Genomic DNA, 18,982 nt, shown 5'->3' on the forward strand with positions numbered 1-18,982 from the left:
GCCTAATATGTTGTTCGCAGTTTTGTAATAGGAGTGGCTGAAAAAAGTCCTTTTAGTGTAACACAAGTTGTCGCAGCTTTCAGCTTACCACTGGAAGTGCTCATTGTGTTGGTCCCTTGTGTATGACTTTCTGTAGCAAGGCATATTAGAAAGGGGTGAAAAGTTTATAACACAGAAAACATCCTCTGCTGTTCATGGTCCAAGTGGGACTTAGCAGTTTATGGTTTTGGTTGTGTGGGGTTTTTTTGCTTGCATGTGTAGTGGCTTTGCTTGTTTGTCTGCTTGTTTTGCCCTTTCCTCCTGCTGGTATGTTTTTGTTTATGGGGTTTTTTTAATTTGTTTTGTTTTGGGGTTTGTGTATGGTGTGTGTTTTAATCAAGACATGTCCTGAGCTATTTACATTTGAATGTTATGGGTGATGAGCTGTTAGATTTTTAGCTGTTCTTTACAGAAAGGCTGTTACCTCTTTGGTATTTCATTACTTTGAATCTCTGAAATATTTCTTTATGCCTTATTCTGTTTCTGGGGAAAAATCCTGCTATGTGCTAGGCAATTGAGTTAAATCTGGAAGACCTGAAATAACTGGGCATTATGGGAGGAAAACCCCCAAATCTTCTTTAAAACTGCAAAAAAAGGAAGTGTTCATTTTTGGCTCTTTGAGTTATAATTTATTTAATGGCCTTTTTCGTTTGTTTTCCTGAATATACCCACAGTGTGTTAACATTTTGCTACATTTGATGGGAGTTCTAGTTTTGGATGAGGTTTACCTAAATATTAACCCATAAAAATTCTGAACCATAAATAAGTGAGCTCTTGGTTCATTACTCTCTCTCATTCTGAGGCTTCCTAACAGCATCTTAGACATGACCTGCAATAAGATCTTCATTTTCTTCTTTCTTTAAGATTTATGATTTTTATAGATTGCTTCTTTGGACAGGGCTACGGAATAAGGGGCTTACTAGATATGAGGCTCTTTAGAAATTGTCTTGTGTTTTCTATACAATTAATTCAAATTATCTGCTTCGAGGATGAGGGAAGACTAATAGTTTATCTTGAAATAAGCTTTCTTCACGCCATATTTTTGCATTATATGAGTACAGTTACACATAAAATAGTCTTTAATAGTCTTTAATGGATATCAGTATTTCACAGAGGGTAGCAAAACATCTACATAGTACTTTGAGGGGAATGTTGATAGAAAAATCCCAAATTTAATTCAACTCAGATTAAATACTAAATTATGTTGGTTTAGATAGGCTATGTAACTGAACAGCTAAGGTTATATATGATGCTGTGCGTGGAGGTGTAAAGAAAAATCATTGTAGAAATACCATACTAGAGGAAAAAAAAAGCACATGCAACAAATGACTTCACAAAATCTCTTTCTGTGATCTCATTAAATATTACAAATTGTGTAAAACAATCTCCAGCAACATTTTAAAGGATTGTATTGGTTCTGTTCTATGAATCTTATAGAAATACAAATCAGTACTTTGTGTTGTGTAATTTCTATGTTTTGTTTAAATAATCTGGTAAGAGATGTAAATAATCATAAATCCAAGTCCATCTCCCTAACTAAGCATTGCAACTAGTTTACTTTTAAAACATTAACCTGTTTAATAATTAAATGGTACATTGTGCCATTGGCAAAGTCAACAAGAATTCAGGAAGAAGCTGAAAACATTTATTGCTTGAGAAGTACATGGGAAATATGTTTCATTTCTGGAGTAGCAGCAGTGAATGATCAATATAAACAGTTCTGCCTTTTAGAGATAATAGATATATTTTTCTGAGATTAGCAATATTAATTTATTTTTTCCTTTTTTTCCCTTTTTTTTTCTCCTTTCAGCCATAATCAGCAGACCACATCATTTAGACATCCTGTGACAGGACAGGTTTCTCCAGAAAATATTGAATTTATTTTGCGAGAAGAGTAAGTAGTTTTATACCCATGTCAAGAGATCTAAACCAGTAACATGTTTACCTACAGTAGTTTAGTAGTTTGACAGTTTTTCTGCTGTTGTGGCAAAAATGTCATAGAGATGGTTTGTGCTTAAAAATTTACTTCTCATTGTGATAGTATGGTTTTGATTCTAGCACTGCTCTGTATTAGGCCTTGAGATAAAAATCTTTAGAAGGTCTTTAAAAACAAACAAACCCCAAAATAAACAAAAGGCAATATAAATAGGATACTTAAATAATAATGCTTTAGCCCTATATAAATATAAAATATACAGGACATAAATGTAAAATGTCTTTAAAGCAAACTGGAAGATTTTTACTGAAGTTGAAATACACAGAATATTATAGTTTCCATTGTAATTCCTTGGTTTTCTTATGTTTTAGATTTTCTGTGTTCCCTGTCTTGGGCTGGTATTTATTAAAAAAGTTTTGATTAGGCATTCTTCAGTTTATCCTAGAGAAAGAGAATCATAGATACTAGTTTCCATCATATTTTTTTCCTCATTGTCTGATTTAAAAAAAAAAAAAAAAAAAAAAAAAAAGAAGAAATGCATGTGTTCAAACCGGTCTATCCGGGCATGTCTTTGGTTTGGATCACTCCCTGTTTCACTGTAGGATTTAACTGGTCCTGTTGTCATTGCTGCATGTTTGGTTGCTCCTGGAATCCCCACTGCCATGGGATGACTGGATATCTTCCCTAGCCAGAGTCTAGGGGAAAGTTCTACATCACTTCCAAAAACACTTCAGAGGAGAAGAATGGGACATCACCAGATAGCTTTTCCTTTTCCAGCCTACTCTTCCAACACTGTTTGAGCAGCCTCAAGCCCTTTGTGCATCACAGAGGTTGGGCACCATGCTGTGGTGGCTGGTATAGCTACCACCATTCTGAACACTGTGTCAAATTATGTGACATTTAATTTGCTTTACAGTTCATTTAAAGCAGTATAGCATTAAGAAAAATGAAGCCCAGAGAAGGGCCATGCAAGACTCCCAGGAGACTGAGGCTTTCCTGGCCATGTCTTCTGTTGTGGACATGGAGAGGAAAGGAGAAGTAGAGCATGACTGAACAGCCCTCTGTTCAGAGTTTCTTGTACAGCTCTGAGAAGTGCTTCTCATGGTTTAAACAACAAACCAACCAAAGAAAACAACAATAGCAATAAAGACCCCCCAATGTAACTGAACAGCTGCTCTCCCCCAAGCCCAAAGCACATCCAAGGGCCAGTCCCTGTGTGAAGGCCTCTGCTGAGAACCAGCATGAAGTAGAAGGTCGAACGTATTTTGCAGTGTGTGGGAGAGGCCTTGTGATTGGGTACAAAGCCTGTTGGATGGCAACAAAGCTGGAAGTCACCTCAGGCTATGTGGTATGTGGTGGCTTGCTGCTCAGGAAGGTCCTGGCTCAATCCAAGTGTGTGAACAAGCTGCTCCAAGTCATTTAGCAAGAACAGGTGTCTTGCAATGGAGAAAATCTCAAAGACAGCATAGACAATAGCCACTGTGCATCTGTGTTCCAACTTTCATCTGTTAATTGATTTTTTTAATTTCATCTGTTGCAAAGGTTTGATCAGATTATATATAAAGAAAATTTGCACATGTGTAAGGGAAAATAGGTGTTTGGCCAGAACTCCCTGGAGTGCCTCCCTGTGTTAGTCACACTACCCTGGACTGTTTCTGGTCTTTTAATTGTAGTAGCAGGTAAAATATTAAAAGCAGAACTGAAAGAACAACTTGCTGGTGGCACATAGTTTTAGTGATCTCTTGTGTATGTTAGAAACTCTTTTGGAAGAGAAATGAGGGTGTTTATTTGGAGGGCAATCAGATGAACCACCATAACTTGTCATCTCTAGACTTCTGTTTGTAGAACTGAGATAGATAGTTTCAAAAGCAGGGAAAAAGATTTTACAATATAGTAGAATTAATAGAGATAGGTGGTTTTTATTGTAAAAGAAGGGAGAATGGCTGGAGGAATACAGAGAGGAGTATATGTTTGTAGTGACTACTCAGGAAACAGCCTTTGCGAGAACATTTTTCTAAGCTTTATTATTGGCCTGAAGTACATACAGAGTGTTTTTTAAAATCAGGTGGTTTTAATATATCGGTTCAAATTACTTTAAAGAACTAATTTTCAAGTGTGTGGGATATTCTGGTTTCCTTAGTTCTGCACTGTTTCTGTGTGACAGTGCAGGTCTTACCTGGGTGGTATTCATCACAATCATACCTGAGTTCTTGTCAAATGACGCTGTTGACATATGTGGGTGTCTCTGCTGAAACCAAAGGAGATGTGAACACCTCCGTTTCTGTAGGCCTAGGAATTGTAATGGGGCTATGTAGTGGTTTCAGTTGTTCTCCCTCAGCATCAGGGATTTGTATGGAGTTGGTGGTGTCTGGAATCAGTGTTGTAGATTTTATCTGTTTGTAGATTGTACCTGGTGATGAAATGACTCGCAAACAGGATGCAGTCAGAAAGACACTCTCTGGATTCGCATGGTCTGTGGAAACTTTCCATCATGGGATCCTTTTGACCAACAGTAATTTTTTGATAGCTGAAGGATCCTGTCTGGAATAGTAGCACTCCTAAGGGTTTAATAAATGGCAATTTGTTTTGGAAAATGATGTCAATAAATCCTGTCTTGATTATGAGTCAGTTATGAACCAGACACCCTGTCTCATTTGATCTGAGATCTGGATACTTTCTGTAGAAGGCTGAGACTGTATTTCACTGTCTTTTCCCAAAGCAGTTCCCCTTTTAAACAATATCACATCAATTTTGCTTTTGAAGCCAAAATCTGATTTCCTCAACTCCATTGTAACTGGAGGATAAAAACAGACTGGTGCCTGGAACCTGGAACTTTTAAATTATTATACATTACCTTATGATCCTTATGCTATTACTTCTTCCTAAAGGTGTTATTACTCGGATATTTTTTTTTTGAGAAGCAGTGATAATTCCTTATTTCCTGAGACTTATTCCTTATTAGCTGAGACTGCTGTCAAATCCGGGTGTCTCAATCTGTTTTCCCAGCTTAGAAGCTTCGGTCACTCAGTGTGTGGGACATGTGTTCTGTACCTGTCACTGGCCCTGCCTGAGTGTTTGCTTTTCAGCATGAGGCTTAGATTTGTGTTTTATCTGATGGAGTGATAGAGTATAGGTGAATGCAGTGTGTGAGTCCATTTTTTTCTTTTTTTTTAATAATAATGTAATTATACTTTTTCTTCTCTAATCCTTTCCTGATAATTCTTAACGTACGTTGCTGCTGGTCATTCTGCTAAGATTAAAAAATATCCTTCTCTCAGATTGCCAGTGTTGTTTTACGTGAGAAAAGCTGCAGAGATATTTTTAATTTCTGCCTCCTTTGAATTAGTTGTCTGTTGTCGACACTGAATGCAGTTTGGCTTCTTATCCCATGGTTGCTCATATCTGAGGTTTATTTTTCTCTCTGTTCTTGTCAGCATTTCAGTTTTTGTCCAGATTAATTTTTGTGCTCTGTCACCTGACAGTTTTCAGGATTACCACTAAATAGTCTGAACACCTTGGTTTTATGGGAAGTCCCTCTGGTAGCATCTCTCCATTTAACAATGATATCTTAATTTCTGTCCTTTACTTTCATGTTTTTAATGAACCCTTAATCCCCAATGGGACCTTTCCTAAGTAACCAGTGGAAAAGTGTGTTAAGGTTAAGGCTGCTGGACAAGTGTTAGATGTAGTTTAACCATATAAGTATATGCGTATTTCTCTGAAAAATCTACGACAGAATTACTTAGGATAGATGTACATAATGTTTAGATTTCTCCTGTCTTACCTTTCTTTAAATAACTATTCTTCAAATAACTGACAGCTGTGTATTTAATTGTATCTGTTGCTGAACACCAGTAGTTTTGTGTTATAAATTCTACAATGTATTTGTGATAGTATTACGTTTGCAAATGAGAAAATAGTAGTTTTTTTTTTCCTTTAAATGTGGAAATGTATAAAATGTCTTTATATGTTGGGAGCTTAATCCACTGAGTGTTACCCTCTCTTTTGCCTGTTTTTGTGCAACTGCAAAGCCACGTATCACCTCTGGGGAGAGAAAGCCATCTTATTTTGTCTATTGCGTTTGGTTACCATAGCAGCAAAAATATCAGGTGGAGAGAAAGGAGGAAACCAAAACAGACCCAAAATAAACATCTGCCATGTTTGCATGTGCAGAAATACTAGGACAGTTGATTTTTATCTAGTTGAATAGGACATTTATTACTGTTAAAACTAGATTGACATGATGTTCTTGTGTCATATTTGGTTTCAACAAAATGAACTTTCAAAGTTGCTGGTATGAATGTGGATCTTTAAGTTGACTAATCTTTATGATCCTTTAGAGAAAAGGAGTGTGTTCTCTCGTAAGTATTGTATTTTCAATATGGGCTACTGGTGTAATAATTTTTTTGTGTTGTTCAGTGTTGGGGTTTTTTTGATAAACTGTGTATTGACCATGTAATTCTTTTAGCTGGTGAATGGGTTTTCTGTAGACATACTAGCACTATGTAAGAAGAGTGGGGAGCTGCTTGACAGGAGATACTATATTAAGGGTTATTTTCACATATTTTAAAAAGATTTACAAGGCGCTAGGGCTCTGAATGTACATACTGCAATTTCGCCTGTGTAGACACACCTGGGGAGGCAGTAAGGAAACCGTCCTGAAAACAGACAAAACACAACACTGGGAAGACAGAATGGGGTGTCTTGAATAACAGATGTTATCAAACATCTCTGGTAATAGTGATTTGAATTAATGTTTCTGAATGCACAGTTGATGCTGTAGTCAGTTGTTTTTAAAGATGAATCTGTAAACACTATTAGGACAGCATTAACTCCATTAACATGCTGGGATGTTTCAGGTAATTCTGTGTATTTATATTTGCTTTTAAAACATTGAGAATATTAATTAGCTAGTAAGAGACTTGAATAATTGAGTTTCCTTACGGTCTTATTTCATGCAAATCTGTTTTATCTTTGACATACTATGTATGAGTACTTAAATTAATTTACAGTGTTGTTTGGTGTTTTCTGTTACATCTCAGGTACAAGAAGTTTGAATCACCAGTGTTTGCTGCCAAAGGCATTTTTTTAAGAATGTATTTTCTCTTTTGGTGGACTTACGGTCTCTTTTACTGACGATGAGTATTCTTCCACATGGCAACAACCTCACAAGTTAAAAACCCCCAGATTTTTCTTCTTGTGAATTTTTTCTTTTCCCAGTTGAACTTTGTTATTGGTTGGTATCATTGGTGCTATTAGAGAAGGAAAGCTTGGTTTATTGGCAGCGATAGTTTTCAGCAGCAAGTGGAAGAGAAATCGCTAAATGGCAGAATTACAAATTCTTAGGAATTATGGATTTATTGTTCTGTATTGCATTATAATTTTCTGATAGTGATGGTCTTGTTAAAGGTTTGAAGCTTATCATCCTCTTTAGTTTTTTTAATTTTTTTTAACTGCAGTGTGTTTAACCAGCTGTGAAACAGTATCTTGTGCAATAGTGAAGATCTGTTTAATCTGAGCTTGTCAACCATGGTTTGTAGATTAAAGCTATTTCCCTGGGGTTATTTCAATTGCCATATTAATGTTTTTATTGGAAAAATTAATTCCTATTTGTTAATTCCTAATGTATTTTTTTTTCACTTTTGTCTTTCCTGAAGAAGTTAGTTCTCTATGAAATAGCTATTCTATAAAATGAAGAAACCTAATTCAATCAGATTATCTCTAGTTTGGAAAGCCTACAGATTTACTGAGTATGTATGTTATGTGTTTTCTTACCTCTACCTCCTCCTTTCCCCTATCCTCACCTCAGTGAGTATCTGGAAGATAATGTGTATTGTGTGACTGTCCTACAGTTTAGAACTCAATAGTTTGTGGTGTGGACATTGTGGAGAATCTCAGCCTCAAGGGATGAAGAGAAAGTCTGTGTCTTCTAAAGCCAAACATTTTCCTTGGATGTGTTTTATTTTCGTACTTGTGACTAATTTGTAGTGGCCTTCTTAATGATACCAAATCTAATGCTTCAGATTCCTGTTGAGGAGTCAGTGTAGGAGATAGTCATGTCTTTGAGCATGCCTCCCTCCTTGAAATGCCTGCTTGCTGTTTAGTTGCCTCGAGCAGGGAAATTGAACCTTTTTGATAAGTAAATATTAGGAAAAGGCAAGTAAGATGCTTTTGCAAGTTAAGTGGAGACACATTATAAGTCTGCATTTCTACCTGTTTTGAAATTTTGAGTGGAAAGGGAACAAGTGAGCACAGAGTCAAAAGCAGATAATGAGACCGACTGATGAACAGAAATAGCTTGGTTGGGCAGTGTTATATACAGGAAGTATCTTAATCTGCTCTTTGCTGAAACTGGATATTCCTAAAGCTGATTAAATGCTGAAGTAGGATACCTGGTCCATAAGAGATGAGGCAAAGTGGCTCCAACTGATGTGATGAAACTCTCATGCATTAAAGGCTGGCCAGGGATTTTAGGGACTTGCCATAGTTTGTTTTCATATACTGGACATGAATTTACACAAAAAGCTAGAAAGAAGGGATTTCTTCCAGATAATCAAGACATAAAGCAAATGAGATCAAATTTCTGTTACTTCCATGCAAGTTTAATTGAAATTGTATGTTTCAAATGGAAAAATATGCTTTCCCTGACACCAAATCAATTATAAAAGCTTTTGGACAGGTAATAATTGTTCACATTGTAGCTGAGGAAGAGCAATAGTGGCAAACACCTTATCCTCAGTTAAACCTTGCGTTGAGCTACTACAATCACAAATTCTTTTCTGTTCTTAAGAGTGATGACTGCTCAGAATTATTCTGTCCTCTGTTGTGTTTAGAATTGGATTGAATTTCAGTAGTAGCAGTGGTAATGGTTGGGGTGACTTGTGTGTCTTGTCTTTTGTTTTTTTAAATAAATGGCTTTGGTGACTTATTGAGATGGGAAAAAGGAAAATCGTAGGTTGTTACTAGTTTGCTTCGTATTTTTTGTTCCAATATGGTTGCATTGCTAATTGTTCCTAAAATATAATTTGCTAAAAAATGTTGTTAATGATTTTTTTTTTAAATACTACCTGTGGGTTTGATTCACAAGTTGGTGTCGAGCGTGGCTGCTGAGGCCTCTCTTCACAACCTGCATATGGGATTCCACAATATTTTGCACTTCCGTTTATCCTCTCATTTCTTCATCTGGGCAACTGTACTGAATTCTTACTTGTTAAACGGGTTCTTACAGAAGGATTGATCTCATTCTTTAAATGGGTATCTGCATCTGAGCTAGTTATCAAGATTTCTTGAATCTTAGTATGACTCAGAAGTTATCTATTTCTAACAATATCTGCCAGGAATTGCACCATTTCACTTAAAAGGTATTTTAATAATTAATATTGTAGTATGAATCATATTTTGGGCAGATTCAAAGATCTCACATGAAGTTAGTGAAAGATCTCACAGTAGACTAGTCTCACTTTGATTTTAAATAAGAAGCCTGTTATTGCGAAGTGCTGACTCCAGTGGTTCCCTCCCCAGCACTGGCTCTCCCACATGTTTGCAGCCAAGCCTCTAAATTGGGCACAATTTAGTTTCTCTGCATTGTCCTTATCTTCCCCGAGTGCTCTTTGTTATGGCTTGGTTGTCTGTTGGATTTGCAGACAATTTGGCAGGTTTCTTTCTCCTGTTATGTTGGCAAGTACCAATCATCAGATGTCTCTGGCAGCATCTTACCTGAAATCGCAATAACAGGGATGGTGCAAAGGACGTTGCAGATGCATGGGAAATGTTTGACTAGGCTGACATTAATTTGCTTACTGTGAGTCTTATACATAAAGGGGCAAAGCTGACTGTTTGAAACCATGTGCTTTAGATTATCTGTTTTTGTTTGTTTTCTAGACAGAATACATCTATGTCCAAGCAACAAATAAACCAAAGACCTTCAAGCATGGTCAGTGAAACGTCCACTGCGGTAACTACATCTGCTGTTGATACAAAACCTGTCTCTAAGGTAAAGGAAAAAGGCTGTTGTTTGAGCTTGATGATTAGAATTTCACTCGCTTTAAATCCAATACTCTTTTAATGCTGATTTTAACAGGGCCATGGGTTTAGCCTAGAAGTCTAATTGAAGTCTAATTTCTGTTTCTAGATGTTTTGTTCCATGAATTCCATAGTCATTCTTTCAAAGAGTAAGTTCTCAGACATAGACTTGACACACAATCATGAAGCCAAATACATGTTCTGTTTGACATTGCAAAGGTCTCTAGCTACCCATAGTAAATTATTATATTTTTTGAAATGTTTTCATAATTTTGTTCTGTAAATGCAATCACAGAAGTCTAGAAGTCTAATAACCTGCCTCAAAGAAGAGGTAATGTCTTCTACCCAAGCAAAAACCTTTTTACAGCACTGGAGCACTGTATACCCACACGATAGTGTTGAATGATAAATTGAAAAATAGTGATCGTTGTGACACATAAGAGAGGCTTCGTAAGAATGGAAGTTAAGTATATGTAACACTAGTATTCCAGCAAGTCTTTTGATAGTTCAGTGTATATGGCAAAAAGTGCTGCAGAATACCAAGATCTGTAGTTTGCAGCTCTAGCTTTTCCATCAAAGCTTACTGCTGTTCCTCCTCTTACTAACAACTTAGGTCCTTTTTTGCCACCACTGGAGTACACAAACAGTGTAGATGCCAAATTTATACACAGGATGCTTAATGACAGAAAAATCCATTATTTGACATTGACAAAGGGCCTATGTTTATTATTGCACAAAATATAATGAAGTGCTGTACCTGAAATATCTCCAACTATTTAAATGCTTCTTTGACCTTACAATAAATTCCAGTACGGTGAGAATGGGAGGGGTGTGGATAAAAAGAAGCAAAAAAAAAAAACAAACCCAAAAACCTGAAAGAATTAGCAGGGCTAAGATAGATTTCTTAAGTTTGCCTGCACTTTTTAGACTTCTCAAGTTTTCTTTTTTTTAAATGCAAAAGTGTGAAACCTGTGAAGTAATTGAATTGAAGAAGACTTTACCAAATTAGTTGCAAAGATATTTCATTGAGTTGAAATCACTTCACATCGTTTTCTAATGTTTTTGTATGCTTGAGTGAATATTGGAGAAGATGAACACAATTTCATGAAAAGCTAAAAAAATTTTTTACATTTTTTTTTTTAGATCCAAAGTGTATAGGTCATTGGACCAACACAAAGATTGTCATGTATCAAATCTCAAGAGTACTTTTATCTTTAAAGTGCCAGATGAGTTTATCACTGAAAACAGTAAACTTAGGAGGTTACTTGCATTACTTGATGTATTTCTTTTTGACATTTTAACAATTGAATTTACCAAAGTGCTTGAGCATTTGTGTTTACTGCATTTATCTTCCTTGTTCTGATTTTTTTTAAAGCAAACATTAGAGGCAGAAGGCTCGTTTTTCACTCTTAAAACCAGCAAATTTAATAGGGACCTGATACTCTCCTTTGAGCTGGGGATTTCTCCAGTGACACAGTTGGCTTTAACTTACCCAGGATCACACTTCTGCCAAGAAGCGTGTGTCCTCTGTCACCTGCTCCTGCTGCTTCCCTTTGTCACGAGTTTGCTCTGATCTAATCAGGCTTTGCAAAACACTGAGATCAAAAGTGGTGACTGGGTACAACTTACAGGGCCACCCACGTGCTAGAGGTGAGTTCACTGGAGATGTGAGAGGCACACAGCTTAAGGTGAGGGTGTTGCTTTTTCCATCACAGCTTGGAGAACATCCAGAATCACCTCCCCAAGCTTCAGTTTATCTATTTTTGGTCTCTGCTTCTATTTTGTTTGCAGTCCAGTGTAAGTGTGGCCACTCATGCTTCTGGCAGACTCCCAGGTGGGGCATTTTTTTAATACCTGACAGCTTTAGACTTTGGATAGAGCTCTTGTAGAGGGCTTGCCTGTATTTTCTTTTCCACCAAGTTTGTTTGTATGAGATCCATCCTGCTGTGGGCCCTCAGTAAATACTTTACTGAAGTTTTCGTTAAGAAAGAGAGCCAACATCTTTCTTACATACGCTTTGTTTCATCACTGCGTGTGTTTCCATGCTTAAAATCGCTCCTCTCATTCTCTAGGGCCAGAAGTTCTGTCGAATTTTTTCGCAGCCTAACACAAATTTAATTCAAGCGAACTAACAATGAGGACAAAGGTTGTGAAATGAATAACTTCCATTTTGAAATTGACTTTCAGCATGTTGAAAGTAGATTTTAACATTCTTTCATCTGTTTCTAGATGTTTTGTTCCATGAATTCCATAGTCATTCTTTCAAAGAGTAAGTTCTCAGACATAGACTTGACACACAATCATGAAGCCAAATACATGTTCTGTTTGACATTGCAAAGGTCTCTAGCTACCCGTAGCAAATTATTATATTTTTTGAAATGTTTTCATGATTTTGTTCTGTAAATGCAATCACAGAACAGTGTAGGTATCATGTTGGAATCCCGGCCAAATTCAAATTGATTTTTGGATAGAGCTATGCTCATTGAAATACTACCAAACAGAAAGTGCAGGTACGTGCAGGCTTTTCACTTGATTCTTCTGCAGAAAGTGGACAACTAAGTATTGCTACATTTGGGGCAAAGGAGGAAGGTAAGCTGCCAGCTCTGCAGCAGATTTGTCATTCTCAGTTCAAGATGAAAGAGATGAAGACTTCTGGCTTGTTTTTTGAATTTGGAAGTAAATTCTGAAGTAAAAAGTGATTGTTTGGAAAGAGGATTTCACGTGTTCTAACCAACAATGTCAGTTGTAGAGTGTACAAAAAGTGTTGAAAAGAAGAAAAAAGCTAAAATGAGACTTATGCTTACCAAAATGTCATTGTGCACTGATGTGCATATATATATAAGGCTTCCTTTTGTAAGACGCCAGAGGTGGGTGGTGTTGCAGAAATGCAAATAGATTCTTGGGGCGGGCCCCACCATTTCGATGCTGGCACTGTCGGAAGAAATCATCTGAAGACTTAGAGCAACGCAGCCTACCCTTCCTTTTGAAATGTGAGGAGTATAGAGTTGTGGGAATAAAAAGCAAAAGGGAACACTGATAAACCACGATAGCTCTCTGTCCCAAAGATCTGCTTGTTCATAGCCAATTCAGTTCCATTATTAACCATATTAAAAGCCATTTATATTGATTACAAATGAAGGATATGGAGGAATAAAGACTGTTTCAGTTTGAGAGTAAGGTACTTTGGAATTTAGTTTGTTAAAGCTTGTGATGGTGTGAATGGAAGCTTGTAAATGTTCCTGTGCTACAAGGTACTTTGGCCAAGCTGAAAGCATCAAGAATGGTGCTGTAATGTATTTATTGCTGTCTACGGTCTGTGAATGTGATTTGGATGGAGAAGCAATTGAATTGTTGGTGACACTGATAGTTGCTGGTATTTTTCCAAGATGAACTGGTGAGGATTACAAGAAAATAAAGAAGATGTCTAACAGTTGAGAGAAACAGGCAATGGTGACAGGTGTGTGACGGTGCCAGCTCAGCGGGACTGGCTGGAGCTGGAGTGCAGGACACAGGGTTTGGTTCAGGGCAACTGCACATGAGTGCTCAATAGGAAGAACAGGAATTTCTGAGAGTTTCAATTTTTCCTGTCTGAAAAATAAGGATTTTTGTCTAATTTTCTTAGGGATACTGAAAGGTTTCATGGGTTAATTTGTTAGTGAAACATTGAGATTTCTTTAAGAGTTTATGACATAGAATTAAACACGTGGGGTTTCTGTGGGCTGGGGGTTTTTTTGTTTCTTTGTTTTGGTTTTTAATTCCATGTAGTTGAAAGTTATGTGTTCTCTTCTGTGTTGTATATGTACACATATTTTTGCCAAGTTACTGTCTTCCCCTTTGCTATTTAGAAAATCTGTTCCAAGCGAAAGTCAGTTTACATTTTTGGTGACTGTCCAGTTTTAGATAAAAACATAATTGCATTTTATAATTAAGTTACCAATTTTCCTCCTCAGCTGGAGGCTACTGTAAGGAAAAAGATGACACCGTGATGAAAATGAATTGGAAAATTTTGGCTCTTGACATTTTGGATTTTTTTGCAAAATCTTAGGAGTTATTCACAAACAAAACAATGTAACAAATGCACTGAAGTCAAAAGCGACTTCTTTGTCTTCAGAGACGTGGGCAGCTGCACTGGCCATTGCAGCTGCAACTGCATTTTTCAACATACGACAATGATTATTTTAAGTTAGGAATAGACTACTGCAGTACAAATAGTTTTTAAAAATATACCTTTTCTTTTAAACTATTTCTTTATTCTAGCCAGTGGAAGCAAGTGGTGACATTCAGTATCTATTATGCTTTGTTTTATTCCAGAACAGAGATGATTGATACTGCAGATTAAATGAAAATTTTACCTACGAAAGCACCATTAAATTATTTTTTTTTGTTTCTGTTATTGGTATTTTATTGATATAGAATACACAGCCTTAGGAAAACTTTTCCCCCTTCTGTATAATAGAAATTGTTTGGTCTTTTTACCAAGTCCAAGGATGACTTTTCTATTGTGGTCTGTTTTTTTTTAATTAAATAAGGTCAGAGAATCAGTGTGTTTGATCATTGACAGGGGATCTGATAAAAAAAAATAATAAAATTAAACCCAGTTGTTGGGCTAGATCAGCTATACTTTAACTGTACCTCCATTCTTCCACCGTCCCTAGGATAAATCAAAGAAAGAAGAATTGGGAACTAAATTCTGTACATCTTGTAAATTGATTTCTATATTCAGGTGCAAAGCATAGATTTTTGACTTTCAGAGCCTGAAGCAGTTTGAGCCTGATTATTTGTCATTGTCCTTGTAATGTAGCTGTTGCATGTAACATTTGCCAACATTTTTTTAAATCTTGAGTGAATTGATTACTTCTCATTTTTCTTAAGAGAACGTATATATGGCTTGGCCTGATGATCAGGTGATCATCCAGACCTCGTCTGTCCTCATGATGCATCTTTGTGTGTTCATTTAAATTGATACTTGAACACAGGCTCACAAGTTATCTTTTGGAATATTTTTCAGTAGCAAACACAAAATACGTAATGTTATTTCTTCCTTTAGTCTCAGACTTGCCGCTTGTGAGTGAATAGTGAGGGAGATGTGGTCATAACTGACACGCTGTGTTTGCACAGGACTGCTGCTCTGCAGCCTGTTAGCGCAGATATGGTGAAGAAATGGGCTGCGAGATCCCGGTGACACCATCCTCACCTGCCTGGTACGGTGACATGAGCTGGTTATTGCCAGCGGAGTGGCAGCTACATCTGCTCAGAAAGCTCTTGCTGTTTGCAGCCTGCCCTGTTGGGTTTGTGCTGGGCTGCTGCCTGGGGCCACAGGTGGGTCTTGTGCAGACCCTCACAGAGGTGCCAGGTGAGGTGTCCCTCCTAGGGAAGAGCCCAGACTTGCCATTCTTCTGAACACATTAGAAACCACTGTGACATGCAGCTCACCTGACTTCTGAGCAGGGCTGAAAGCAGCGTGCTGCTTCCTGCTAAAGAGACCTCGGAGAAACTGCCTAGTAAACTCTGCCCTTTGCTATCACCTCACAGGTCATAAATCTGCATTGCTGCTTTATATGCTATGGTACCAAAGAAAAAGTGGATTTTTATGTTTTACTGATTATTGCTATTATCTTAATCCTGCATTAAGATGTATGCTTATGCCTACTGAAATATGTGACATTTAGTGTGGAGAGGTAAAACCTGGCCTCAAAATTAACAGAATTCATTTTATGTTGTTATATGTGCTGTCTTCTAGTCCAGATGTCGCCTGACTTGCAAAAGCGGTATGCTGAGGTATTTTCATGCTGTCGTCCCTTGTGTATGACAGATGTACTCATTTCCAGAGCTGCTGTTTCTCTGCAGCTGATAGAGCATCAGTACCCTGGCCAGCTGAGAGAAGATTCAAACAAAGCAGGTGTTGTAGGAAGGAGGCAGTGAATCTGGGCAGCTCTTTCCTTGGAGAAGTTGGGAGCAACTATAAGGGTGGTTTGGGCACCTCAGGTTACTAAAGCAATTGCAGCAGCAAACTGTGCTGAGATTGGATAAGAACAAGCAGATCCAGAGATTCTCTCTCTTTTTCACAGGCTGATGAGCTTTCCTTTTTTGTTTATTGGAATAGTTTTGCCTATGTGAGTCAAAATGGAGGGTGCAGTAAAACACAAATGATGCCCTAGTCCTTGTGATTTCTGTTCGTACTTACTGCTGTCTAGGTCTCTTCCTCAGCAGTGTCACTCTGTCTTCTCCTCTTGTTTGCAGGGTCGAAGTTCAAGCTATCAAGGTTATTTGATTTTAAACAGGAAAGAAAACAAAAAAAAGAAAAACACACCCCCACAAACAACTGAAGAGCAAGAGTAGGATTCACGTGCACAAAGTCCTCTGCGTGTAAGAGACTTGTACAGTGTTGCAGAGTGACTTCCATGCAGCTCTTGTAGTGCACTCAGATCCTTCCCAAGCACACTAAAACTGCAGCAGTTCTGCCTTTCAGGCTTAAGTCACCAGGGCTGCTGTTCAACTGCGAGTTGGCAGACTGTCCTGGCACTGATGTGTTGATGGAAGTGGGAGATTGACTTTACTGTGTTGGAAATATCATTGCCTATTTACTTGCCCTTGAAAATGCTATAAATTCTTTGTTAATGTGTAATGAAGTATGAGTTTATTCAGTGAGGTTATTTCTAACATGAAGTGAATCTCAGTACAGTTTAAAAACCATTGCTGCATTATACTTCTTTACAGGTTGTGAAGGCTGGAAACAAAGTTCATAGCTTTGGAAAGAGGGAACAAGCTATCAGAAGGAATCCCAACGTTCCTGTTATAGTAAGAGGTTGGCTGCACAAGCAGGTATGCATTTAATAATCTGTTTCTGTTCATGTGCTTCAAAACAGTCATCAAGTAGACGTAAATGCCTTCTAGGTAACTAATAAAACCAGAAGTTTGCATGTTGGCAATGCAAGGCAGTGTTGGGTACTCCCACAAGCTTCTGTAATGAGGGATTTTTGCTCAACAAGTGTGAAAAACAAGTTTTACCTATGGCATTGTTTCAGAAGTGGAAGCAATGATAAATGGACATTGCCACCATGGTTAAATGTTGAGGCTGTCACTCAATTCTTTAAATCTGTTTATTTTCCTTGGTTTATTCTGCTGGCTTGCTGCCATGCTGATCTCAGTCTCCCTCAGAACACACCATAAACCCAAGGATGACTGTGAAGTCCTTATTCCATCTGTTTGCTTATACCCTGATCGAAGGCTTAATTCCAACTCATATGCCTTTTGTTCTCTAGAAGTGTTAGGGACAAAATGAAGGGAGACAGGAACCCATTCACCATACATCACTGTCACCAAGACCACTGTCCAAGCAACGGCTGAATTATAGGATTTCATCCAGAAAACAGAATTTTACAGCTGCTGCATCTTGAACTCTTAAGCTGACAGAAACACATCCTGAGTGCAAAAAGTAAATGAAGCTATTTGTTGTATGAGAATACTTCCTTGCTTCTAATTTGGCAGTCAGCGTCCATCTGATTAGCACCAGAGATCCAGCAGCTAGTCTAAGTCTAAGGCTTACAGTTGCAATTCTACATAAACAGGATGGTGAAATTACTGCCAGCCATCTGCTTCCTCCTACATGGAGGGCTGCGTTCTGCCATCAGCTCTGGTGACATCTACTATCCAATTCCGTTAGTTTTCAGATTATAATCAGAACTCAGACACGGTATGTGTTGACAGCATTGAAGCATGAAGAAAGAAAGGGAAGGAAGTCCTTGCCTGCTTAATATGACTGCAGAAAGAAGGGAAATAGTATATACAGCGTTCCACTAGCTGTTTCCTTCTGTTCCCTTACCTCTATTTGGAAGCACTTAAAGCCGGAAGATACTTTCTGCTGCTGGTCACATCAAAGCCTACCTCAGCTCAATAAGTTGGACTTACTTAGGTTACAGTCTGGCAATTTTACAAGCTTCTAAAATTAATTTCAATGTAAATATTACTCATTTTGACAAGGTGATATATATTGTATAGAGAGATACAGATTTATATTTCTACAGGCGTATTTTATTATAGTTCATTAAAATTTGCACATTTTGCACCCTGTTTTATTTCCCCAGGAGCATTTGATTAAATTACATTGTAGGCATGAATGACATACGGGAAATTGACTCTAGAATTATAGGGGATCATTGTCTGAAATGTGAGGTTGTACTTCACAGCTGTGTAGTGATTTTCATCTTGTTCTACAAGCATTCCTTGTTGGAATTTGTGCCATCCAAGATGCCTGCTTTGTTTCTTTATTACAAGATAAATCTGTCTAGATAAAATATGCATTGGTTGTGTATAAGGTTAATCTGAATGCTATTTGGAATGCGAGTGTAATTACTTAATGAAAATTAGCAGTTTGAATATTTTACCCTGATTATTTTATAACTGGATGTTTTGCCTCTTGTCTTTCTTCATACATAATATTTTGCTAATATATAAACCACTTGTTTTTGCAATTAATACCATATTTTGGCAAACTTCTGGTAAACTACTCACTGGTACAACATTGTATAATAAGCTGTTAACTTTCCTTAAATAAAAAGTTTATCACATTTCTTGCATTTCAGGATAGCTCTGGAATGCGATTATGGAAAAGAAGATGGTTTGTGCTTGCTGATTATTGCTTGTTTTACTACAAAGGTGAGTAGATACTAGCTCTTTTGAGTTAATCTGTAACGGTTCACCTGTTCAAATCACATTGCAAACATGAAGGAATTGAACTCTTCATATATGGTGAGGTATTCTGAGAACATGCCTTGTAAAACAATTACTTATCCATATGTCTTTAATGTACAGCGAATTTCAGGCTAGAGTTAGGGAACAAGGGGATGCTCTATGATCTTTTCTCACAATACTTATCCTTAACATATGCCAAGGTTTATGTTGCAAAACATTTGATGGCAATAGCAGTTTAAGACTTATACCATCTCTGCATTGTGTTACCTACTTGCTTGTGCTTGGACAGCTGAT

At 37.4% G+C, this 18,982-nt stretch overlaps 1 protein-coding gene across 23 annotated transcripts in view; it reads left to right on the plus strand.

Moving 5' to 3' along the window:
* Nucleotides 1–18,982, plus strand: part of PLEKHA7 (pleckstrin homology domain containing A7) — a 159,461-nt gene that overhangs the window by 90,085 nt on the left and 50,394 nt on the right. For 19 of the 23 annotated variants that reach the window (XM_065066119.1, XM_065066104.1, XM_065066105.1 and 16 more), the window contains 4 exons: nucleotides 1,850–1,933; nucleotides 9,857–9,968; nucleotides 16,715–16,819; nucleotides 18,580–18,652. In XM_065066119.1, the coding sequence (XP_064922191.1) occupies nucleotides 1,850–1,933; nucleotides 9,857–9,968; nucleotides 16,715–16,819; nucleotides 18,580–18,652 (374 nt within the window). The remainder of the gene's footprint in view (nucleotides 1–1,849; nucleotides 1,934–9,856; nucleotides 9,969–16,714; nucleotides 16,820–18,579; nucleotides 18,653–18,982) is intronic. The other 4 variants (XM_065066107.1, XM_065066123.1, XM_065066124.1 and 1 more) reach the window with 1 other exon arrangement.

Source organism: Columba livia, chromosome 5 (genome assembly GCF_036013475.1).
Source record: "Columba livia isolate bColLiv1 breed racing homer chromosome 5, bColLiv1.pat.W.v2, whole genome shotgun sequence".
Classification (NCBI taxonomy): domain Eukaryota; kingdom Metazoa; phylum Chordata; class Aves; order Columbiformes; family Columbidae; genus Columba; species Columba livia.